This window comes from Sceloporus undulatus, chromosome 4 (assembly GCF_019175285.1).
Source record: "Sceloporus undulatus isolate JIND9_A2432 ecotype Alabama chromosome 4, SceUnd_v1.1, whole genome shotgun sequence".
NCBI lineage: Eukaryota > Metazoa > Chordata > Lepidosauria > Squamata > Phrynosomatidae > Sceloporus > Sceloporus undulatus.
Genome location: NC_056525.1, coordinates 150,311,845 through 150,339,222, shown reverse-complemented (window position 1 = coordinate 150,339,222; position 27,378 = coordinate 150,311,845). Strand labels below are relative to the sequence as shown.

The following is a 27,378-nucleotide window of genomic DNA, read 5'->3' as shown; positions in this document are numbered from 1 at the left end:
TAAATACAATTCTACAGCAAAATTGTGTCCTTATATAAAGATTGTTTATTATATATATATATATTCAAATCTGTGGATGATTGAATCCATGGATAAAGAATCCACAGAGGGCCAACTGTAGTTACAGTGAGCAGAAATCTCAATTTTCTGGAAAATGACATTCCTTGCAATGTATGCTCCTCTCTGTCCTTTTTCTTCATGTTAACCTACAAAGGCAAACCAGCCAGACATTATGTCACCTATACAAATATTTATACTGCCACTATATAGAACTGTGTGTTTCATATCACGGAATTTGTACCTAAAGCTGCTTCCCCCCCTCCCCCCGGCCCAGTTTATTTCATTTATATTGCCATACAAATTCATTATAACCTATCAAAAATAAGGAAGTTATACAGATTTTTTTCTTGTCATGAATGCTCCGTCATTGATAAAATTTGAGCAGAGGTCTTTTAAACTAAAAGGCTATTACTGACATTAGAAGAAACAGCAGGTGTATGTTATGCAGCTGAAGCCTGCATTTTCTTTGCATATTATAAATTGATCATTATGCAGCAACAGATGTAGTACTCTCTTCCCACGTATCATAAGAAGCAGCTTCTGAAAGTCGGTAAAAATAGCACTACTAAGAAAGAAAATTACTGTCATTCCTCAAAGTCCATGGTTTACATGTGACAACAAGCCAAGGCTTCACTTTCATATGCTCTCCTCTCTGTGAAAATTCTCTGCTTTCTGTCATGGTCTGCTGCCACACTGCAGAATTAATGCAGTTTGACACTGCTTTAAACATAATGGCCCAGTTCTATGGAATCCTGTGATTGTTTAACCCCTCTCCAAAATTAGCTATAACCGGGGCTCTTTGGTGCTTCCTCGCTGCGGCAGAGAAACAGCCTCTGTCCACTGCCGGGAAAAGAACCACCATCGACCTGAGGAGCCTCAAAGTTTTACCCTCGATTTATCCACAGGTCATATCAAAATCCATAACTTTGGCCTCAAACCCCTAGACTTATACATGAGATCGACTTATAGATGATATATACAATAATTAAAACCTGTAAAACACATTTAAAAACAGGCTAGTTAGCATATCTTAAATTAATTTCAATGGAAATTCAATGCCTTTGAATTAAATTTGCAATGTATAGGAGAAATAAAATATTTTCAGTTTATAAGATGCTAAAAATCAGGTCTGAAATCCTTTTAGTCCTCACTAGAATAATTGAATCAATGGGATTTGGCAATGCATTGACTCACCATTCAACAACTGAAAGAATGGGTCTACTCTAGTTGGGTCTAACTAACAAGATGTCAGCCCAATTTATTATTTTTTCATTAACAATGTCCAGCAAGTTTAATTCACAGAAAGTAAACCTTTCTAAATTACAAACAATTATAACTCAGATACCAGAAATAGTGACATAAACCAGTAGGAAAGAATGACATGAACCAGAAAATGAAGCACATTTTGACAAGGTTATTGGTCAAGGAAATCATCTCCCGAGAATATATAAAGCATATCCATATGTTTGTATATATATACACACAAATGAAGAATAAACGTAAACCACTACTGACATGTCAGAATCTTCCACGTGTTCCAATGAAAGTAAATGCAAAATGATAAGGATGATGCATACTTCTTGCAGTATCCATAACCCTGTCTATGGAATAAACAGCACATGGGAACATGAAGCTATTGCAAGAGGTGTGACTGTACATATCCCTTCCTGTGGAGAATCAAACAAAGACATTGCAACATTTTTTGTTACCTTTACTGAAGAAGCAGCATAGAGCATATCCTCAAGTGTGAAATGGCAACATCGGTTCAAGTACTCCTGACAAAATTCCTGTATCAGTTGCAGATTATACAAGCTGTCAGCCAAAGACATGGTTTCCTTTAAACAGATATCTATAAAATGATGAAAAAGAAAATGTAGGTACTGGATTAATCTGACCCAACACCCCTCTCTGCAGTATTTTATACAGTGGTACCTCGGGATACGAAATACCCAGGTTACGAAATTTTCGGGATATGAAAAAATCCCATAGGGAATCATTGTTCCGGGTTACGAATGTTTTTTCGGGTTACGAAAAAACTTTTGGTGCTTTTTTTGGCTTTTTCGCACGGAATCGCGGCTTTTCCCCATTAGCGCCTATGGCAATTCGGCTTACGAAGGCTTTTCGGGTTACGAAAGCGGCCGCGGAACGAATTAATTTCGTAACCCGAGGCACCACTGTATTTAATTTTAAGCAGTCAGCCTTTACAGGAAAGAGAATATGGAACTCAAATTCAAATCCAATGGTTCAGCATGAAAGAAATCTCCTGTTTTTAGGAGTTCAGAAATAAGGAAACACTGCAAATCATTTTACAATTGGCCCTCTGTTTTTGTGGGGGATCTGTTTGGGACCCCCCTGCAAAAACTGAGGCTTGTGAATATTCAAGCCCATAGACTTGAGTGGGGCATGCCCCCATGCGTGCGCCCCAAAATAGCAGAGGTCACCTGTCCACAGATATTCAAGGTCACGAATCTCTTATCCATGAGTTAGAAGGGGCGACTGTAATGCATATCACAGATCATTTTGCTCGTTGCCCAAACCCATTCTGGATTGTATTAGCCCAATCATTGCAACCTCCCTCTAAAATACTGTATATCAAAATTAATCTTTCAATATAACCAACTGTTACATAGTATAAAAACATGCTAAAATGTTACCCAGTACAACTCTGCCCACCAGGATATCTCAATACTCATTCTTATTAGATGTCTGTGTACTAGAATCATTTCACACAGCAAGAAGCCAAAAATTATGGCATCACAAACCATGATGTGCATACTTATACATGGCGTCCCTTCACTCTTCCCTTCATTGGCTAATGAAATCAGAAGGCAGTATCTTCATGACGCATCCAAAGCCCAAGGTTATGATTATGAACTCATAAACAAACCACAATTACAAACCAAGACCAAATTCTGGTCTAAAACTGTATGCAATCCTTGGCTTCTTTGGATAAAATTAGCTGTAATCCTAGGTTTGGAGGCCAAATGAAGCTATCACACTGATTTCCTAAACTGTTCATGTGAAAGTAAAAACGAATGGATATAACTGATCAAGTAGCAGATAATTCACATTGTAATTTTACTAATCCATAGATTTTGGCTTATCATTATGCACAAATATAATCACAGTAGATATGTTTGGCTGTCATAATAAACCATCCAGTTGAGAAGAAGCTTCAATGAAACTTCATCTTATGTACTCTTCCACACCTTTTCCTCCTCAAGTAGCAATGAAAAGTTTAAAAGCATTCACTTCTGTTTATGACTAGCTGACATTTAGCATTATGTCAGAAATGTGGTTAATCTTAATTATGATTTTCTAAAAAGAAGCCAGTTTCATTACTTTAAAAAAACCTACGATGAACAAAAATGCATCAGGTTCAGATAAAATGAAGAGAAACAGATGCAAAAATTCACTACAAGGGGAGAGAAAGTTCACTACTGCCCATTTCTCATCATGGTAAGACATGATTTATTGTAATGTTTAATCACAGTTAATAACATATAACATATCTATACCCATTCTGGCACTGACTTTTCTTAGTATATTAACATTTTATACCCAAATGTTTTTATTAACTCATTTGTCCAAACTAACTGGCCTGGGCCCTATCCATACAGGTCAAATAACACATCCTCCCCTTGTCTTCATATTGATCAGTCTGGACAATGCAGGACCCAATCCCTGGTTCTAGTGTAAACTATCTGGATGACGTATGGCCACTTAAGTACTGAACCTGTGGTAAACCATCCTTAATATGGATTTTAAAAGTCAACTTTTGCTCTAGATCTTCCCAGAACGAAGCTAAAAATATGTTTCCAATGTATCCCACTGTGCCATCTGCCACTGGCAGCAGTACAAATTGCCCCCTCTGAAGTCAGAATGATGGTCCCAGCCATGCGATCAATGCTGGGCTCATTTTCAGCCTCAGGGGGTGCAACTTGTGCTGCCACCATCAGCTGATGGCACAGAGGGACACATTGTAAACAACTGTCTCACATTGCTCTGGAGAGCCCAGTTAATGGGGGGACTTTGAGGTAGCTTCATGGCCATAATACACTGGAATATTCTGGCCTATGCGAACACAGCCCTGGTGTAGGTCATTATTTATGGCTTTGTAAACAATGTAAAAAGAAATGGGGGACTGAATGGCTGGGATTGTGGTGAGGACAAAGGTGGCCATGCTTAGGTGGAGGAAGGCAGACAGGCACCTGAGTGTTAACTATCGGAAAGGAATGCCAGCTGTTCTGCTGCCAGTGTAGAGGTAGTGGACACCTCTGTGCATCTGTTAAGAGAAAGAACCAACTAACTGCAGCTCAGTTTAACATCCCACTAGTATTCTGGCCAGAGAATGTATGTTGGGGCTGAGTGCATCTCTGACACTCCTCCCTTGCCTTCCCCACATCAACCAACAGTTTTAGCACAATGATTCTGGATGTCAGGATCCTGAAAGAAGGAATTCTGTCTCAGCATTGTTTAAGAAAACTAAGAAAATAAGAAAGAATCAAATTAAAATGCACCGTTACTCTCAGATCTTCTGAAAAGTTCCTTTTTTGGACTACAACTCCCAAAGGCCTCTAGCCACCAAGGTCTCTGATTATTCTCTTATAAGCAATGGTATTAACATTAAGAAGATAAATTGTTCTCACCTTCCAATCGGACTACATCTGGGCAGTAAAAATGAATCAGGGCAGCTAAAGCACAGCCATCTGTACCGTCCTTCAGCAGATTTTCCACCAGTGGAATACAGGGCAGCTGCTTAAGCAGAGCTTGTTCCTTCCTGTATCGAGCCTGTCGTGTAAAAAGAGGAGGGGTAAGTCCTAACAGACACACATTCAGAAACATATGAAACATATGCAAGAACAGATTTAAACTGCAGATTTTAAAAATTCCATAGCATGAGGAGATTGAGAGAGAGAGATTGCTTCCAAATCAGACATTTTTTATTATTATTTCTATACAGATTTAGACACAGAAGCAAAACATAGCTTCCTGTTAAAAGGAAAACCCACCACCAACTCCCTTTGGAACTATGCCAGTTTTTAATCAGGCACACATAGAACTATATGTATTTTAATTTCAACCAGTTGAAAACAAGCTCTATTTTAATCCATCAATATGGAATCAACAATCACACAGTACTCAAGAAAGTAAAGAACAACGCCAAGCTTCCAAGGAAATAAGCAATTAGGAAAATGGAAGGAAAAATGGTTGTGACTCAACAACTACTGCCTAAACTAAAGAAAAATGACACTAGTTCCTACCACCACCTGAGATGATAAACTACTGATCATCTTCTTTGCATGTTGTGAGTTCAGGAAACTCGCCTGTTCATTCACTATTACTGTATATATAATACCATTTACAATAGTAAATTTTGACAGATATATCAAATGCTGGAGGAATGGCAGATAGCAACAGCAGAATTAAATCCTCCCCTTCCCAGTTCAGCCCACTTTGCACCCCCAAAATCAGCTCTAGAGAGCTGGAAAACCCTCTGGAGACTGGTTTTCAGAAAGTGGAAAGGGCTGCTGTGGGGAGGGAGAGAAAGTTCTGTTTAAACCACTAGCAGATTGCTGGGCTTAAAGTAATGTTTCTTTTTATTTTTTGAAATGCAATGTTTAATTCAAAATGAAATTAGATGTTTCCAGTCTCTTCCTTAGGCCCATATTGGAAGAAAGGGGGAGAGAGGAGAGGTGTTTGTCTTCAGGGTTGCTAGTCCTCCCTCCCCTTCATGATGTTTAAATTGGGACACTGCAGAATCCCTAACATATATTTATTAAATATACCATTAACAGCATCCCAGTTTTTGAATAAAACTCTCTGTCAGATAGTACAATCTAGTAAAATACAAAATATTGAACTAAAACATGTGAAAAGGGATACTTGATGGCTATCAATGTCTAAATAATTCCCCTTTGTCAGACTGACTTTTTTATTTGGGGGGGGCACAATGTTCCCATCTATTTCACAAGCACAGCAATATATGCCCACAATATTGTATTTGGTCATTCAAGTTCTCCTTGGACTAAGAAGGCTAATACATGCTTCCTTCTCAAAAACCTCCTAGCTGGGCTTTTTGACTTCTTTATTTTAGCTGTTGTTACCAGACTTTGGAAGTCTAAAGAAGTCTAACATTATATCTGAACTTTCTCCTACACATTAAATGGAATTGGAAAGACCCTTTATCAGTTGTCCAAACCCAACATCATTCAACTTCTTTCCCTCAAGATAATAAATAATAATAATAAGTGTGACATCGTCCATTACTCTTGTTAGACAATTTGTAGTTCTCCAGATGTTGTTAGATTACAACTCCCATCAGCCCTAGCTAGGATAGTCAAAACAGCACTGGTGGATTTGCAATCCAATAACATTCTGAGGGACAGAAGCTTCTCACCCCTCCTACCAGTGTTGAAACACATCTGCATTTAATTTGGGTTATTTCGACTTACAAAGTTGTAGTAAGCAAAAGAAAAAGAAAAAATGGCATGAGAGACATTCTGAATTATAGAAAAGAATAGGAAAGAGATAAAATTTAAAGGAAGATCACAGTAGGGATGTAATTTTTACTAATTTTGTTCTTGAAGGAAGAAATAAGTAGTTTTAGCAAATTTCTTCCCACAACAAAAAAGTCATTGAAAATTCCAAAGTCATTGAAGACTTTTTGCAGTTTGGTACTAATTCTGCACAAAATGTACACACAGTTTTTTTGCTGTGTGAAAATAGCATTTTTTTCTGCAGAAAATGCTATAGTTGGGGAGTTATTTGTGTAAATTAAGTCCTGAACTGTAAAGATTTTCATCACTTTGAGTTTGTCCTGGTCACAGTTTCTGACACTCAGTTCAGTTCATTTTTATTACGGTCACAGACCAGCACCAGTAAAAAGTGGATACAAAATAAAAGAAGAAAAAACAACGTAAAAACACAGGCTGACACTCAAGAAACATGTTTTTAACCATTTCTTAAAATATTTTAAAATATTATTTCCATCCCTGGATCAAAGACCTACTCTAACAAAGATTACATTGAAAAAAGAAAATGAAGAATATAATCATTTGTACATCATAGTAACTAACAATATTGTCAAGACTAATCTACTCCTCCTTTTACTTTAAACTACAATGTGGGCATATATTTCTATTACACAGACATCAATTGCTCACTATGAAAGCTGGTGAACTGCAAAACATAGAACCCCAATATGTATTTGTGGATACACCTTTTTAAAACAATACATCAGTAACTCAGAACTACAGTACATGATCTGAAGAAGGCTAAACCAACCCCAAAGTATGTTTCTGATTTGCTACCCTGTTCACCAATACCAGGCATATATCTGCTTTAACCACTAGGGGAAAAAACCTGGTTTATCCACTGGAAAAAATTAAGATGACACCAGGCCAGGGGTCTTCTTTTTATCTCCTCTCCCTCATCCAAATAAAGTTTACTAAATGCAAAGATCTAGTAAGCTTTTGGTTCTGATATTTAAAGTGCTGCACTTTAAACTCCTCCAGTATTTGGAAGCTCAGCTAACACAGTATGTACCATCTAGAAATTTAAGAGCTGCAGACAAAGGGTTATTGGTGGTTTCATCAACACATATGGCTCTGTCAAGTCTGCAAGCTTTTAAGGATCTGACTTCGCATTTATGGAACAGTCTTCCTTTACACCTCCAGCAAGAGGAAGACCTTACCCGCTTTTGTAAAGGGTTGAAGACCTTCCTCTTCAATTCACCGGATTGAATTGCTGAGCGTCTTAAGGGGCCTGAGATGGATAGCAACTGGATTTTGTTTGTTTTTGCTTTTAGCATATTAGTATATTATTTTAGGAATTTATGATTTTATGGTGTTTTGTTTTATCATTCATTTTTGTTTGTATATGTTCTAATGTACCACTGTTTGGTGAAAAAGGTGTTATAAATAAACATCATTATTTTTATTATTAAACTGTATTAAATGCAAGGATCTATTAGATGCAAAACTAATAAAACTAGATAAATGCGAAGTTTTACTAGTTTTAAAAGAAATTCCTCAGGATTTTCTCACTAAAACTTAGGCCCTGTACAAAAGGGCAGGAAGGAGCGGTGAGATGCCATCCCTTTCTGTCCCAGATTGGTGCTGCGACACCGATCCGGCCTCCACAGAGAACAAAAAGGAGTCAGTTTCCCGGCCTTTTTGTGCCTGCGAAAAGGCACCACAGACGCTGCCAGGCAGATTGATCATGCCCCTTTGGTGCAGCATTGTTTGGGCACTGCACCAAAGGAATGTCCTCATTGTGCGTGCTGTCTGAACGGCTGCACGCCAAGATGGTGCCTGGGCAGTGCTTTTTGCCTATCTGTACTGCATGGATGGTAAACTACCCTTTGTGTTCTTACCTCCCCTTCAGATTTTAGGAAAATATATCCAATGCTTCCTATTTTTACTTTAAGACAAGGCATTCAGGCAGAAAGCACACTGTTTTTAAGGGAAAATTATACTCCTGGAATCATAATTTCCCTCTTGCTTTGTTCTAAGCAAAAATGTTGAGTTTTGGACAACTGGAGGTAGCAATAAAGGAATCTGAGTGAATAGTCCCCAAAACCGGTTGAAGTTTCCTATCCTTGCTTTATATGGACTCACCATATAGGTACTGTTCTATCAGTGGATAAATCATTAGCTAACAGGATAATTGTAAACCTAAAGATATTGATCATTATGTGTAACACGAATTGGTTTTTTTTAACTTTTACTTTTTATCACTGCCTCAAACACTTAACTAGTATATACGGTACAATTCTATTTATTAAATTATTAACAAAACTATTTATTTGGAATACATAAATGAGTTCTGTACCACATATAGTACAACTTGAGTATGTCTTATCTGAAATGCTTGGGAACATAATCTACAGCGCTTGAGCAGAGCAGTGGAGGGATAGGAATGCTTGGAGATGTCTCAACCATGGGGATACCATGAGTTGGGTTTGACTCGAGGGTAGTTAAAAACAATAACACATGAGTTATTCCTATTTGTATTAAATAGGGATTTGCCTGTGAGTATTGCTACAGACATATTATGCCCTGGTTAAACCCCCTTCAAATGAATTCCACATTACACATACTAAATGCACACTTAGATTGCACATATTATATGCACACACTTATGCATGCATACACATTAACAATATAATATGTCAGCTAATTTGGACTTCATCAGAATGCAAACTACAGTGCTCCAGATTATCATAAGAGACCTCTGGACAGGAATCTACTGAAAAGTATGGAAGGAGGAAAGAAGAGAGATGTAAATGATTCACTAGACAAGCATGACATGGGCAGACCCATTGAGAAAAAATAACTGCATTGAAGTGAAGCGTTTGAGAAAACTTACAGGAACCAGCTTCCAAAACCATTTGGAGGGAGACTTCAGAGGAAGCAGCAGGGAGGAAACAGAGCAAAAATCAAAGTAAAAGTAAGCATTTTGACCAATTTTCTTCCTTCATGGTATTTTTGGTTTTATGCAAAATTATATTTAATTGCATTGTGTTAATACTTCCACCATGTTCATTCATTACAAAGACGTTGTTAATATGAGGATGTTGTGAAAAGAATGACTTATATTTTGCACTTTCCAGCATATTTTAACAGAATAATTATCACTCAGAGATAAAATTTACATAATCACTGTCTTTTATTACCAAAATAGCAACACTGTTATTTCTAATCATTTTCTAAGTTAGTAATTAACTGAATATTAGAATTAATAAGATTAGGTAATCTAAGGTCCAAAACTGCAGAAGCAATCCAGTTTGAGACCACTTTAACTGCCCTGGTTCATTTCTAGGGAATTCTGGGAATTGTAGTTTGCTTGTGGCACCAGAGCTGTCTGACAGAGAAGGCTAAATGTCTCACAAAACTGCAGTTCCCAGAATTCCCTAGCATTGAGCCAGGGCAGTTAAAGTTGTCTCAAACTGGATTATTTCTGCATTGTGTTTCAGACATAACTGAAGTAACAGAAAGAAGGAGTAATGTAGAATCACGACATTGCATGCAGCTATGCACACCTTTTATAGCAGTTCCTGATCAACAAAACTGTAATTATTCAATCTAATGCCAGAAATACACATTCATTAACCTATTAAATGCACTTTTAATGAACACATTGAAAATGACGAAGATAAATCTTTCATTTTTAATGAAGAGTTTCTCACTAGTAGTTTGCAATAACAAAATACCACCCTAAACCACACTCTGGGCAACAATATGAAATGTGGTAAAGAACATTTGTACTAAACCTGTGGAGAGGAACCAGTTACACTCCGGATGTTGCTGAGCTATACCTCCCATCACCCGAGCACTAGCTGGACCCAATGTGAGCCAGCTGGGCCCGATGTGAGCTGGAACCCATCTTAAGCATGAAGCCCCCCCCCCCCCATCCTGTACTAAACTTTCAGAATAAGCACTGGTAGTAGAAGCTGTACAATATCAGCCATTGTCACCAGCCCTGTAAGGAATCTATTATGTCTGGATGCAAGACTTTGACATGTTTCAGAACCTTTGCTCTCATTATACATCCAGGCTATGACAAACGTGACATATCAGGTAGGGATCACTTCAAAGTATTCCTTGCCTAAGAATAAAATTCATGAGGTTGCCATAAGTCAACAGGTAACTTGTAGGCATAAACATATGCACACAGAAGGATCATGTACCCAGAATTAAGGTTCATCAGCACATCTTATGGGCACCAGGTTGAGACACTCTTATGAATGCAACAAAGACAATGGCTTCATAGTACACTACAGTCGGTCCTTCTTATACACGGATTTTTTATACACGGATTTAAGCATACACGGTTTGAAAATGTTCCAAAAAAGTATAAATTTACCTTGATGTTCCATTTTTTATTAGGGACACCATTTTGCTATGTCATTATACTTAATGGGACTTGAGCATACACGGATTTTGTTATACACGGGGATCTTGGAACCAAACCCCAGCGTATAACAATGATTCACTGTACATATATTAATACAAGAGTCCTCACTACTGTGACAAAATGAATCTTCTTACCCAAGGAACTGACTTTGGGTAAGAAGATTTATGACTTTCACATGTCAGCACTAACTCACTAATGTAAAGATCTGAAAAACCTATACTTCTGGACCAGCCCTTTGAAAATTTAGGACAAGGGATATGATTTGGATCCTTCTGGGTTCTAGTACATTCCATCCCATTCCCGCAACTGTGTATATATGCTTTATACCCAAGCATTTATTATCACTTTGTGAGCATTTAAAGAAGTAGGTTTATATAGACAAAAGCTCATGTAAAAATAATATCAGGTATCTTAAAGCTGCTGCTACATTACTTTTTCCTCTTCCCCACCCTTCCTCTTTCATATGGCACCATGGGACTCCTTTCTCTGCAAACTCCAAAGGCTGGTGGAGAATGCCATTTAAATTATAGGGTTTGAGAAGGAATTGTGTTGCTGTGTGTCTTCATATAATTTCTGACTTATGGCAGCCCTGAAGTGAACCTATCACAGAATTTGCATAGATATAAAAATGGTCATTGCTATTTCCTTTGTCAAATTTTTTAGCAACTATGGGGGAACATCAACAATACTGACACTGGTGCTAAGCTATTCATAATTGAAATAATCAAAGTAATAACCAACACTGTTTTATGGTGGACTATCTGCTTTCAGATTACCACAGAAAGCATGTTTGAAGTTTTTTTCCACACTGAGCAGAGATAAGAAGTTGTAACTCCAGATGAAGGTTAAATGCATAATAAATAACAGTATGTGTATTTATGTGCAAGGAAGGGGGAGGAATAAACTGATGTGATTTAGTCCACTAGTATTCCTTACTCTGACCCAATTCTAAGTTAGTTAATTACAATCTCCAATGAAGCAAATAATTTAGTTCCCCTGGACAAAATAGCAAACCAATGGGGGGGAAGGGGCAAAAAGGGAGAGCAAAGTCATCAGAAGTGACAGCTGTAATTATGTGCCTATGTCAGCAACTTCAGGAGAAACTAGTGCAGAAAAATATTTCTAATGGATATTCCCAGCTGCAAATGGCACAACATAGGAGACAGCAAGGAAGCAGGGAACATAGCATACTTTGTTATGGACTACAACGAACTGGATATTTTTTTTTTTAGGTGGGGTAACAAAAGAATAGAGTTCTCTTAAGGCTGAAGATTTTTTCAAACTAGCAGCATAGTGCAATCTGAAGGCAATAGATATTGCCAATCAGTGCTAAGTAGATATTAGACACTTGGACTAACAGTAGCACAGAGAACACAGTCTATTGTCAACATTAGGGATAAGGGCTTGTGAAGAGATAGTACACTAATGTTTGGTATTTACAATAGCTGCTGTCATTTTCATATTTGCACTGTGACTAGGCAATCATAACTCATTGTAATAAATTAAATTTTGCTTCACTTGCTATTTCAGAGATAACTTTTTGCACCACTCCCCACAAACAGATTCTTCTCCATTTCCAAGGAATTTACTGATTTAATTAAAAGAACAATTTTTCTACCCAAAACTAGGGAAGCCATGGTACAACTACAATTATGTAAAAATATAGCTGGGCAACTACATTAGTAAGCAGCTGGCACCAGGAAACAATAAATCTATACCACACTGCAATCCCAACAAAATATTCTGAGAGGAAGATAAAGTTCCTGATGGCAAAATATGACCTCTATGCTCATTAATTTTTAGTATACTATGATAACAATATGATAGAATATTGTACTGATGGAATACAAGCTGATGCAAGATTCTCCAGTTCAGTCCATCTTGTTTGGAATAGCGTGAGAAGAGTTTTCCTTTAGTGGCAGGTTCACAATGACATAATCAGTAGGCTCAGATGTATTACTGTATATTGCTCTTAATACTCAATATTCTACTAGGATTAAGGCAACACACTCAATAGAGCCCTTGCTGAACTTGGAAAAAATGTTACGTTTTTGGACTTCAACACCAGAATCTCATAACCAACTTAGCCTCTGGTCATATAGCTAGATGGATTCTGGGAGCTTAAGTTCAAAAGAATAAATTTTGCCAAGCTCTGATTTTTACCACACCACAAAAACAAAGGAAGATTTCCTTCTTCTATAATGTTTTCAATAAAATGAAACTGGATGCTAACCCCTCCCCCCGCAAAAAAACCCCTCCAAAAATGTCCTTATATACCTTATTATCATAATGGGGCAAGGCATATCAAAGAGGTTTGGCTTTAAGGTTCTATTAGAGAACAAATTTACATCCTTCAGGAAAGAAAGTGCTTACTTGCAGTTGTTCTGGATGTTTCTTAAATCTATTTCCTCTATACATACCTTTTGACCACCTGGAGTTTCTACACTATGATGCTCTTTGAGTTTTTGCTCCTGTTCCATGATGTCTTTTAAGTGTTCATTCACCTAAAATATCAAATGAAATAGCCTTAAAAGAGTTTTGGAAGTAGCAGCCAAATGAGTAAGTTATAATTTTCTGTAGAGATTTTACAATATAATTTTATTATGCCATATATCAAGGATAATTTCAATACCATTATATTATGCAATATATTATCATGCAACATGTCAAGAATATCAAGAAAATGCAATCGTTTATGAAGAATATGCAATATATCAATAAGAATTTCAAGCACTAGGAGATGGATTTCATTAAAATGTATATATTGTACAACATAACAAATTTCAAGGTCTCTCTCTCTCTCTCTTTCTTTTTGAAGTTTTAGCAAAATCTTACAAGAGAAACAGGGTTAACCTTTGAGAGCTGATTAGTCCCTGCATCCCTCAGAAAAGGTTCTTCTAGCCTACTATAGTCAATTAGATCATCTAAAATGATGTTATCTTTATCATATTGCCTTTGTATGATGCCAGACAATGAAAAGCATTCTTGGTGGCTGTGTTGCATGTGAAACTCCTGCTGTAGGTACCGCTGTTTGGAGAGATTAATATGTATCTATTTATTGGTTCTGATTTGCTATTTTGATATCAGTTACCACCCACAGCCTTGAGAATTAGGTAGAACAAACATGAATATGTGCATGTGTGTAATAGGTCCATCTGTGAATTGTAAAACCAGCACACTTTAAATTCAGAGAAACACTGGTGTGGCATGAGTAAATGCTAATAACTACCAATTGATGCAAAAGGAAATTATAAGGTGTCTAACTAGGTTCCTTCCAGTATTTTACACCATGTGCAGCATTCCACATTATTAGTCACCACATAGTAATGCCTAGTGACCATGAGGAGACCCAACCTTCCTCCTAGTCTCAGAAACAGACAGGTATTCAGTGATACACAGATCATTACCTCACTCTTGACTTCACTGGAGAAACAGCAGAATGTCATGAACAAGAGGACAGCAATGGCAGCTGATGGTTTCCTTGTCAGTGAGGAGTGAATCTGCTCCAGGTTTTGTTTGAACTTCAAAAGATCTATCCAAGGTGCTGAACATTATCCCCCAAATACGTTCATCACCTTTAAAGTGAATCCACCACTCAAATGATATAGGAGCCAAACATTATCATGAGAGGAGAGGAAGGATCCTGTTGTTTTGGTGTGTCTTACAAGGGCCAAATATTATGTGGCAATGACACAGTAGCTGTATTCAGATGCCAAAAAAATCCAAATCCTCATGAATTCTGGGATATGGAGAATCACTCCTATTAAGAGAAGTAACAGCAAACCCTACCATTGACTTTCTGACCAAGGTTTATTGTGATGGCCAAACCCAGCACTTTGGCTTTCTTTTCCCCAGGCAAGCCATAGTCATTAACCAAGAACTAAACCATGATTTTATAACTCTGGCTTGTTTAGAAAAAGATCGACTATAGTGCCCGGTCTGGCTGTCACAAATGAACTTTGAAGGTCACCTGGTCCATGGTATGCTTACTATTTTCCACTTGCACCAAGAGCAATTAGGCAGCATGCCTCAGTCATAATTCTAGTTTACTGTGGCATTTAAATATGACTATTGTGTATCTGGTAGCAGGGCAATCACTGTTCCACAAGAATCTTAAAATAACTAGATTCTCTGGAATAACAGCAACATTAGCTTTCTCTTAAGAAATTATAGGTTCAACATGTGAGAACATAACTTGCTCTCCATCTAAAAACTGATTTTAGTGACCTTCTGTAGTACCTGAGTTACATAACTGCCTTGGGGGGGGGGGAGAATCACAATAAATGTAAAGGGTATTTGTAGCAGATCCTACCTTATTTATCCAGAACATGACAGCATCTTCTATGTCATAGGGTAGGTCTGTGGCTTGGAAGAAAGAGGAATACTGGTGTACACATGCAATCACCTTTTCCACACTGATCATTTCCACAGTATATGCCATCATCAGGGTGTCAATCATAGCCAAATGAGCACTCTGGAAAGAGAGGTTGTTATGGGTATGTTGAGACTGCTTGCCTGAAAAAATTAAGCCATCATTTTCATTTCCTTAAACAACTGTATGTCTGAAGCAGGTTACATGTTTCGTATACATAAAAGACCACAAAAAACAACATTTTCCCCATGGGTAAAACTGAAAAATTCTTTTAATTGCAACAGGAAGCAATAACTCCACCTTAAATGGTTCACTAAAGAGCACTTGTAGGAATCTCCCACCTGTGGTTACCTATGGAAGAAAATGGTTGGTAGTAGTAAAACTTTGTCCTTAGCATTAAAATGCAAATTTGAATATTAAGAAGTACTCAGTAATCCTGCAAGAATGCTAGTAATATTTAGCTCTGTATTATTATTCAAATATTGCAGAATATTGGAGACAATATGTTACGGCATATTACTAAATTTATAATAAAAGAAAGATCTGAATGAGATGCCTTTGTATAGTTTTCTTAATGACCCAGAGGAAACTAGAAGAAGCAACTGGACTTTAAGCTGGACAATGCAAGTTCAAATACAATGGGAATAGGTAAAAATCCAAAATAATTGTAGAGTCCAATTGTACACCTACAATTCTGTAGTTTAAGATACAAGCAAACAGTTCACTATCATAAACAGACACAAAGGTGTTTCTTCTCAATGATTAAATCTCTAGTATTTATGAGCCATCCCCTCTCCTACATCTACACAAAGTGAAATAAAATTAAAAGATCAGTTCAAGATTGTAATGAAGGTTTTAACATAATTGGTCATAACAAAAAGCATCTCAAGAACTCTGTAATATTAAAACCATAAAACCCACAGGCTCAGCAAATACTACATGCAGCAGTAAAAACAACAAGAAAAGCACACATATGAAAAAGAGTAACAACAAAAGCAGACAACACAGCAGACAAATGCAAGGGAGCCTTATGCTCTGCAGATGTTGTGGACTAGATAATCTCCTCCACTGGCCAAGCTTGATGAAGGCTCTGGGAACAGAAACCCAAAATATCAGGAGAGCAAAACGTTCCACAACCCTGCAGTTGAACAGCAGGCCTTACTTTCTTTTTTTCAGTTGTAGGAAGCTTTTGACTGTATACAAAGCTTTGAAAATGTGGCCCTTCCCCTTCCAGTCCCAAAAGTAAAGTCCTTTTTATCACTTCATGAGCCTACATACCCACCTTGAATCTCATTGTGGGAGAAAAGCAGGATATAAATCCCCAAAATAAATAAATAAAATAAATAACTATTATACGCATGCAGTCTTTTAGAAAACCTGTGAGAAAAATTATAGTACAAGGGGCAGGGCATTAGCCTTTCTCCCCACTTTAAATTTTTATAGATTTTGGCTTCTAAATAGTGAATTTGGAAGTGTAATAAAAATGTAGTAATAATACCAAGCTGCAATTGGATCTTTTCTAGTTAAAGTTGATCTGTCAAATAATCTCTAACATAATCTGTAATTACTGCTCACTTTGTGTGAATTCTAAAAGCTTCAGCCATGCTGGCGATTTAGGTCTGCGTGGTAAGAAGCTTATTGAGTCCTGAAGTACAATTATTCTCAAGCACCCTGGCTAATGCTTCCTCTGTTTGCCTCGTGTTATTCGGGAATTAGGTGGCTTTGTGCAGAAGAATCTTGTTTAAATAATTCAAACATTATTTTAAAAATAATCATCTTCCCAGGTCTTCTTACTCAGAATATAGGTATTTAATTTACATTTAAAAATATTAATATATTTGCTTTGAAGTCACAACTTCAAAACAAGGCAAAATTCATCTAGTTAAGACAATCCAAGTTCATCTAGTTGAGGCAATCCAAGTTCTTCTGTATACAAGAGGGATCACAGAACATGAACTATGGCTGGCAGGTTACCATTAAGCAAAATATTTACTGGAGAGTTAGCCATCAATAATTTTTAAAACACTGTTTCTACTAAATCTGAATTACGCACGTTTTTATTTGCTCAACATTAAAAATGTGATTTTATTAAAAACGGTGCCACTGTAAGTCAGGTATGTGAATTACATTTTTCACCATATCATTTTATCTGGAATCATAGAATCATTAAGCTGGAAGGGATCTCATGGTTCATCTAGTTTAATCCCTTGCTCAATGTAGGATTTCCAGCTAAAGCATCCTCAGCAGATAGCTTTCAGTCTCTTTTTGGAGATGTCCAGAGAAGGACATGAGACCTTAGTATCTCTGAGGAAATTGGTTCCACTGTTGAAATAATCTAATTGTTGAGAAGTTCATTCTAATGTTCAATGGAAATCTACTCTCCTGTAACTTCAAACCATTAGACATGGTCCTATCCTCTGGGACAGCAGAGGACAGCCCTTGAAAAATTTAAAGAGTGCAATCCTGTCACTCACCCTTCAGTCTTCTCTTCACCAAACTGATCATGGCTAGCTCCTTCAATCTTTCCTCACACGTTTTGTCCTCCATACTTTTCTTGTCATCCTTGTTGCCTTTCCCTGAACCTGCTCCAACTTGCCTATATCCTTAAAATGAGGTACCCAGACCTGAATGCAGTAATCCAGATGAAGGCTGACTGGCACATTTAGAAGGACTACTACTTCCCTTGTCTTGAAAACTATGCTTGTACTAATGCAGGCTAAAATAGCATTCACCTTCTTTGCTGGCTCATCATTAAATGACCTTTATTAAAGTTTTGCATTTCTATGTACATTCTCACACTGTCTGACTCAAATCTACAAAAGCTCATGCTTTCTTTCAGTTAGTCTCAAAAATGCTACAAGATCTCTTGGCATACTAATTTTCCAGACTAAAACATCTATCCTTTGAATTCTGCTACTGGCTCATGTTCAACTTTTGATTAACAATAATTCCATAATCTTTTTCGCATGTAGTACTGCTGAGCCATGTACCCATCCTATGCCTGTGCATTTGGCTTTTGTGTCCTAAATATAAAATGCTGAATTTGTCTCTATTCTATTAAATTTCATTAATTTCTGCCCAATTTTCTACTTTATCTAGGTCCTTCTGTTCATATCTTCCAATGTGTTAGCCACCCCCCCCCCCAGTTCTGTGTCACCTGCAAACTTAATATTTCCCTAAATAACATACCTGAAGATATTATAAGATATTACAAAGTCTGACCCCAAAATATTCCTCAACGAGTCCAGAAGAATACAAATGCAAATTATGTCTACATTAGAAATACAGTGCACCCTTTTTTTTATGCGGGGGATCCGTTCTGGACCCCCACCCCGTAAAACAAAAAATGCATATGCTTGAGCCCCATTGCAAGTAATGGGGCTCATGCTCGTGGCGGCACGTGGTGCCAGTGAACAGCGCCGGAAGAAGCAATGCTGCTTTCAGCGTATACTGAAAGCAGCGTATAATGCGACCGTGTATGAGGCAGACGCACTGTAACGGGTTTCTTGGTTACAGGACAGCTAAACTTCACAGGATCTGGCACTTAACTGTTGTTGGTACTTGATTCTGCCACAGATTCTGCTGAGTACCTGAAGCTTAAGAAGTGTGAGGTAGAAATTCAACCTGTGCAACACAAAGCTTGTCTAAACAGAGGTACCATGGAATAAGAAACTAGAATGACCCAATGAACAGGAACAAGGCACTCAGCCTACAACAGCTTGGTCATAAAAATCATGGTGACATTACCCCCCACCACCACCTCCCAGTGGGCATGGGGGGATTTTAGCCAAGAAGGTTTTAATTTGGGCACAGTGTATTACACTGTAGTGTGTGTGACCCTCCTAGGTCCAGCTGAGAGCCAAGAAGAGCCCCAACCTCTGGCAGTTCACATCCCAGCTCTAGTTGGAGATGACTGATCACATCATGACTAAATATGGTACGCATATAACCCTTTGGGATGCTTAGTGGTTAAGATGCCAATTCTGATGATCGTACAATCAGAAGGTTGGCAGTTCGAAGCCCAAGTTCTGCATGGTGGGGTGAGCTCCTCTCACTAGTCCCAGCTTCTGCCAATCCAGCAGTTCGAAAGCATACAATTGCAAGTAGATAAATAGGTACCACTTTGGTGAGAAGGTAACAGCATTTGGTGCAGTCATGCTGGCCACATGACCATCAGAACAGTCGGCTTAGTAACGGAGATGAGCACCTTCTTCTACAGTCAGTCACAATTAGACATTCATGACCTTTATAACCCTTTGAACAAATAAGCTGCATTCTCCACATGGTAGCAACCTGTAACTGCATTTTCCCTAAAATCCAGGCAAGAAGTGATGTAGTCCTCCTTACCCAATGGCAGGTCAACACAGATGTCAAGTTTATTAAATGGTTACATACACACCACAATTCATCTTCTGTTTTGCTTCATTGAATGCTTTGTCTCCAGAATAGAGCAAGTGGGAAGGGGAAGGAGGGCACAATATTTTATAAAGTGAAGAGTATAAAAACACCAGGTTCTTATTTTCTTGAGAATTCAAGACATAAAAGGATATATTTCCTTGACGTTATGGTTCCAGATACAACTATGGCTAGATGAGAAGATGAACACAGAGAAAACATCACAAAGCTTGTCTTCCCTACATTTCTACCAAACCTCCTTTGAAAGTGAAATAAGGGACTTTTTCCCCCCCCTCAAAAAAAAGGTGACCGCAAAGGACATTATGAAATGTCATGAAATTAACTAAACACTGCATTCAAATACTCAGTAGTTCACTTTTACAAGTGTACAAAAGCACACATAAATATGGGAAACCTCAATAACAGTTCACTTCTAAACATGGCATGGAATTTTAGCTGTACAAAGCCATGATTATGTGCACATTAAATGATCTGTACTTATAAGCAAGACAGCTGTATGGATAAATGCCTATGCATGCATTTTGTTATAAAAGACTTCCTTTAGGCAATGTTTGTTCTTGAAGGTCAAGCTCAAGGCAAGGCAGAGAAAACTGGGAGGTGTAGATAATGCTGCACCTAGCATAATGTGAAAGCCAGTCACTTTACCGCAAAAGATGCATAATAATGTTACACAGAGAGGGAGGACATCCACAATTTCTACATTCTGAATGGGGGAGGAAATGTTTGCACTACAAAAAGGCATTACAGAAAAGGGTATGATAATTATTCTAATAAATAGGGCCACTATTTCTATTATCTGTTTGATATTCTGCCTGCAGTCTTCCACTGCAACAAAAACACAGCATAGTGCAAATTACAAAGGAATATACATTGGAAGATGTTGCATACCTCATTCATCAATTAAAAAACATTTCTCACATGAGGTTAATTGCAGAATTCTTCATGATCCTGGTGAAATGTTGAGATGATTTCTATGTAGCAAGAATGATATCTGCTATTATTTAGCACATTGGGCTATTTTGTATAAATAATGTAATAAAATAGGTGTGTATACTGTATATGTACAGTATGTGTGTATAACACACACACACCCTATGTCATTGATACAGTCAACACCACTCTTTCCTTTAAAGCATACTACGTATTTCTGGATCTTGAATGCAATGTCTAATTTAGAATTGGATTCCCTAGACTTTTAAGTGCCAGCAGTTTATTCCATAGATGCAGAGTTCTAAGGATATCAGAAAAGTATCTGCTATATGTACATCTCTTATCATATACCAGAGTGATCTCTAAAGAAATTACTTCACAAATTGGCAGGCTTGCTTTCCACCTTGGAAGCCTATTACCATGGAAACTAAATGGTTCTTAAGTAACTTTACTAATGGTAAGTACTGGTGGTATTTTTCCTTTCCTTTTTTTGGAATACTGGGGGAAACTACAGTATGGTGAAATTTTATTTTTGTTACTATATGGATTTTCATCAGATGATATAAGTATGACTCATCCACACTTTAAAATAATCAAGGCACAGTAATGGATGGTGATACTTCCCCCCCTCCCAAAAAAACCTGAAACTGAAATGTGTGTCAATATTGAAAAGTACCATTAGAGAGTGTGTCTGTTATGCTACAACTGAATTCCACTTAGAAATGAATGCCTCACTGATGCTGTAGGTAGTACTTCTCTTACAGAAATACATTTCCCCCCTGTCTCTGAGAGTTGATGGTGCACATTCTGTACCAGAGAGGTTAAAACAAAAAGTGTTGGAGGGAGGAGGTTATATTTCATTACAGTACATAACAAAAATAATCCAGGATGTTGCTCACGTATTTCCCTCCACTTAAGCAGTCATTGCAACAGCAACAGAATGGGGACAAGGAAACCTAAGTTTAAATACGTACCCAGACATTTGGATCAACAGGTTGCCTTAGACGGGACACTGTTTCATAACCTAACTTAGTACCTCAATCTGGTAACCTCTGGATATTTTGCATTATAATTCTAGTAAACCCTGCTATTATGGCTAATGGCCCAGTAAGCCCTAGCCAGCACAATCTGGGCTGCATCTGCCCTGCAGAATTAATGCAATCTGACAGCACTTTAACCGCCACAGCTCCATCCTATGTAATCATAGAATTTGTAGTTTGTTCTCACACCAGAGCGCTCTGACAGAGAAGGCTAAATATCTCACAAAACTACAAATCTCTGAATTCCATCATATTGAGCCATGGCAAGTAAAGCAGTGTCAAACTGCATTGTTTCTGTAGTGGGGATGCAGTCTTGGTGTGAGGGAATGCAACCTGGAAAGCGCCAGATTGAGAAGACATACCTTATCTCAGAAGGCATGTCATGAGGATTTTTCTGTTTTGAATGGATAATTACATGCTTGCTGCGCTATCCTTTACAAAGAGAAACTGGGATATAAATGATCAGAATATTAGCAAGTCTCTCCCCCCCCACCCTTTGCATGGGCCCTTATCAAATGCACATATAGGTAACATTTCATCTCTAGTTTTGCATTTTTGATGTGCAATCTAAAATTTTCCCAAGCGCAGTTCTTGAAATGACAAAACCCAAAGACACTCAGGATTGCTTAATTAATGGCGCTGTTGTTTTTTCCTTAAGATTTATATATGTCAGTCTTCAGTGAAGGATGGTAGTGACATCCCAATCCTCATTTTAGACACCAATGGAACAACTAATTAATATTTGGTAGGAATGGGTCAAGAAGTCACATTACCTTCAAGAAAAATACTTAAAACCTGAAGAGTATTTATAATTGGGGGGAGGGGTGTGTGTCAATAAATAGCATGCTTAGTGTAGAGGATCTATGAACTTTGGTAATAGCTGCTAAAAACAACATCTTCAAAGTAGGATGTATTTGATTTAAATAACATTGAAGTACAGCACTTCAAATCACAGTTCAAACCACCAGTGAGAAAGATTCTACTTAATAATCGTTTCATTAGAAGTACATTTTTTGTTGTTAACTGTTGCTAAGTCAACTTTGGCCCGGTACAGATGGGCCTATGGGGCGCTATCATCACGTGCTAGGGGTTGGCCGAGGGCGCTCTGCCCACATGTGCCTCGACCCGAGCATGTGATGAGAGTGTCTAAATGGTGGCACCTTGTACAGATGGGCGCCGCCATTATGATGTAAGGGCTACGCAGCATCCACTGGTGCACTCGTTATGCTGCTACCACTTTTTGTGGGTTCTTTTTCCGCCAGCAGGAAACCGTGCGATTTGTCAGCTGCATTTCCCGCCCGGCCGAAAACTAGGTGCAGGCCTTTGACTTGTGGAGACTCTATGAATGAGAAACCTCCAAGCTACCCTATTATCTGCAGAGTTGTTCAGGTCTTGCAGACTAAGAACCTTGGTTTCCTTCATTGAGACTATCTATCTGGAATGTGGTCTTCCCCCACCCCACCCCCTTTTTTACTGCCATCTACTTTGTTAAGCATTATTGCCCTTTCTAGTGAGTAATGACTTCTCATTATATGTCTAAATTGTGACAATTTCAGTTTGGTCATCTTGGCTTCTAGGGAGAGTTTAGTCTTGATTTGTTCCAGGATGCCACAGCCCCAATCTGATGTTTTTCTGGGCCAAAAAGAATTGGCAAATGCCACCTCCTTTTAGCCCGGAAAAAGAGCATCCTTGCTATGGCACTTTTCACACTCCTTTCGGCATGCGGCATGCGAACGCCATGTCGTAGGAGTGCCATAATGCCGTCCCCCATGCAGTTAAATGGGTGGTGTGATGCTGGTTTGGGGGTGGTGTCAGGGCATGCTTCGTCCAAATGCCACCCCCCCCACACCACCCCCAAGCAATTTAGAATATTATAAAGGTGGAGAAGATAGTTTACAGTACATGAGTATTTCAGAACTGGCCTTAGATGAAAGAAACCAGTCAAATTCCAGGTAATGCTAAGATTTAAAAGCACAGTGTACCGTATGTCCTTCAACTTCCGTCAAGTGTCACATTTTACAGTGAACAGTACATTTAACTTCTCAGGACCTCTTTTTGAACTAAAGTTGTTGTTTAAAAACAAGATGTATCTATGTCCAATGTTGTGAGAGATATAAGTGTTAGACTTGGACTCCAAGAGACCAACAATTGAATCCCTGCTCAGCCATGGAAACCTATTGGGTAACCTTGGGTAGCCTAAGAGGAAGATAATGACAGAACTTCTCTGAACAAATCTTGTCAATCAAACCTTACAGTAGTGTTGTCATAAGTTGAAGTTTGATAGCACTTAACAAGAAAGTGAGCTATGTCCAATGTTGTACCCTAAACATTTTTCAGAGATTTGAAATTTCAACCAAAAAGTCTGTTTGCACAGTTTATCTTCTTCTTTTTTTCTGATTCACAAAATTATGGAACAAGCTAAGGCACCAGCTTTATAATTTCTTATGAGTTTTTAAAGAATAAATGCAAAAGGCTGAAGTCTCTTACATAAGGTCTGATCTCCTGCAACCCACAAAAAGTCACCTTGATGTTAGAAGAATAGAAATATGATATGGCTTGTATGCATAAATATATTTAATGAAACAAATGTTTAGAAGCCTTTGTCTAGAATGCTTGCTAGAATGGCACATTTAGAATGAGCACACGCTTTACATATTCCAAGAAAGCATAAGAACAACCACCAAGGGCATTTAATTGTTTCTAATAGGTTCTAAAGGGGTAAGGCAACAGTACCACACAGCAGGAAGTGATGAGATAGATTCTGTCAGATTCCGTTTTTTATAGGGAACCAGGTTAGGAGGTCTCAGCGGGACATTTCCCAGGCTGCTACTTAAAACAAACGTATTAGCGACATGAGTGAAATAGAGATGGACAGGTGAAAAATATACTTATCACACTGAAACTTGTGTCCCCTTTGGTCATTACTGTAACACTGGCTTGTCAGACTGATAAACTGCAGACTAACAGATTTACTAGAAAGCTGACCTGCACATTTCCATCTAGTGAATAAGAGGCTGTGACAGGCCAGCACAACTGGTGAGACAAAAGGGGAAGCCTATTAACTGGGGAAGAGTTCTGGCACTGAGATGCGATGGAAAGATTACATCAGTACACTGAGGCATCTTACCATTTTAAATAGTAATTAAGTATAAGCCACAATGAAGAACAAACAAACATACATCACTAGGAATCCGGGCAGGTTACAACAGTAAAAAAAGCATTCGAAATACAATAAAATACTAATCTCTTCCCAATCCCCTCCCCAATATTAAAACTACAATTAAACAATCAAAGTTTAAAAACAATAAAATGTTGTACAGCATTAAGTTAAAATTAAAAACAATTTGGTGGGCAGAGAGACATACATCACAAAATTGAGATTATATTGAGATCCCATATTTAATGGGACTTGAGCATCCATGGATTTTGTTATCCACGAGGATCCTGGAACCAAACCCCAGCAGATAACAAGGTCCCACTGTATGTGAAATCTAATTATTAAATGCAGAGGCATGCTTCCAAATGTCCTGGGTGTGGGTGTCTGTCTGCTACTGTACAGTTGTCATTCCAGCTTTTCTTGGACCCTAAACATTTCATTTTCTGCAAGGTTACTTGCTTCCTAAATTTATCCTAAAAACAACAAACAAACAAACAAACAAACATACATATATTCAACAAATAAAGCACAAATTTATGATTTTATTTTATTCCCAAAGAATAAAGAACTTGTGCTGTATATAACCAGAGGCCATATAGAAGCTCCCTGAGTCAGATTGAACATCTCCAAATGTTTGCTGTTGTTGTTTTTAATAGAGGATAAGACAGCAGGTGATAGAACAATTCTTCTCCTCCAAACCCCCAAGAAAGCCGTTGCTAGCAAGTGTAGACAATACTGGGCAAAAAGAATGAATTATCTGTTTCTGTATAATGCACCTTCATAAACATATATGTTCCATAGGAGTTCTGGGTTTGGTATTTCATTTGGCAACTGTGTTTATGGCTTTAATGTTATTGCGTGAAAGAAAAAAATGTGACAGTTTTGCACACTTGCTGAAACTGGTTGTGATTACCATTTAACAGCAACACTTATGACTAGTCAAGCATTTATTGAGTACACAAGACACTTGCTCCAACAGTTTTTATAGTGTTTTAAATCAGTTTTGTCTAATTCATAAGGTTTCATCTAATGTTTAATTCTAGCTTCTGTAATTTAGCTGTCTTGTCATTTATAGAGAAATTCTTTTTATCAATTTAATTCTGGCTTTAAGTGGTAATTTAGCAGAGATGTCCTAGTTAGGCAAAATAAAGTCCAACTAAATATTATTGGTAGATGCCCTCAGCAAAACACTTGGGATCTATTGCTGTATATAATAATTACAACATGCACTGAACTGTAGCTAATAGAATTCCACTTATATATAAGGTTCAGTGCTTACTGAAAATTTATTAGGCCTCACTAAACACAAAGGTCAACTATTCAGAAGATGATTTAACCTAAATCCATAATCTGCTGTGCATAAGCATGTCTAGATTTAAAAACCTGGAGAAACATGTTCAGACAGACACATTTATATTTAATACAGGTATATCATTCACCATGCAACATGAGATTAAGAATCCAATCCCAACAAGTGTTGCCCAGCAATGGCTTTTTCCAAAGCACTGCAGTGCACTGTTTATAAAACACTAAGCACTACATACATTTTTTTGAAGAACATGATCTTTGAACTTGTAGCTTTCACCCACTCAAAATCTCCATAATAAATTCTATCATACTATATCCTGTATCTCTAATGGCCTATCATATAGAGTAATTGTAAGTATTAGCAATACAGCATTTGCTATCTGTTGTGATGCCGAAATAAAGCTTTTCGAGCATTTTACTTGAAAAATATTTACTAAGTATTAATATGTCTGATTTCATATGGTAGGCGGAAGACATCAGAAACTTCTCCTTGCTTTGTGAAGTTGAAGGCTTTCATGGCTGGCATCCATAGTTTTTCATGGGTTTTTTTTGGGCTATGTGGTCATGTTCTATAAGAGTCTTATAGAACATGGCCATATAGCCCGAAAAGCCCACAAAAAACTATTCTCCTTGCTTATTTTAAACTAGCTGCAGTTGCATACAAATGAGAAACTATGGATAATTTAAACTGTACTGTAGTTTATTGGAACATGTTAAGAGTCAGAACCCACAGTTCTGATTGAATTGTATCAATAAACACTGCTGTCCTATTCATATTTACTTGGGAGTAAGTACAATTAAAAATGAAGTTCACTTTAAACTGTGCTACAAACAAGTCTCTTCTTTACTAGGTGTAAGGACAAACTGGGATTAATTTAAACCTGTAAGTGGGTGCTTCCAATCTCTTCCACTAGTACACACTGGATGGGAGAAGATAACACCACTATTTAGCATTATGTCAATAAGACTACTTAAATCTTGGGCTTAGGCCTAAATACCTTAAAGGTATATCAGATCCCACCTGATCGTGGAAGCTAAGCAGGATCAGCCCTGGTTTGTACTTGGACTGGAGACCACCAATGAATACCAGGTGCTATGGACTATATAGTTCAGAGGAAGGAACTAGCAAAATCATCTCTGAGTATTTCTTGCCTAAGAAAACCTCATGAAATCCA

The 27,378-nt window shown here is 37.8% G+C and overlaps 1 protein-coding gene across 4 annotated transcripts in view; it reads right to left on the bottom strand.

The window, feature by feature from the left end:
- CAMSAP2 (calmodulin regulated spectrin associated protein family member 2) overlaps positions 1 to 27,378 on the bottom strand; it is a 104,212-nt gene that overhangs the window by 37,820 nt on the left and 39,014 nt on the right. For 2 of the 4 annotated variants that reach the window (XM_042465156.1, XM_042465158.1), the window contains exons 3-7: positions 15,293 to 15,454; positions 13,401 to 13,484; positions 9,433 to 9,465; positions 4,710 to 4,851; positions 1,770 to 1,909 (exon numbers count right to left, since the gene is read on the bottom strand). In XM_042465156.1, coding sequence (XP_042321090.1) covers positions 1,770 to 1,909; positions 4,710 to 4,851; positions 9,433 to 9,465; positions 13,401 to 13,484; positions 15,293 to 15,454 — 561 coding nt within the window. The remainder of the gene's footprint in view (positions 1 to 1,769; positions 1,910 to 4,709; positions 4,852 to 9,432; positions 9,466 to 13,400; positions 13,485 to 15,292; positions 15,455 to 27,378) is intronic. The other 2 variants (XM_042465157.1, XM_042465159.1) reach the window with 1 other exon arrangement.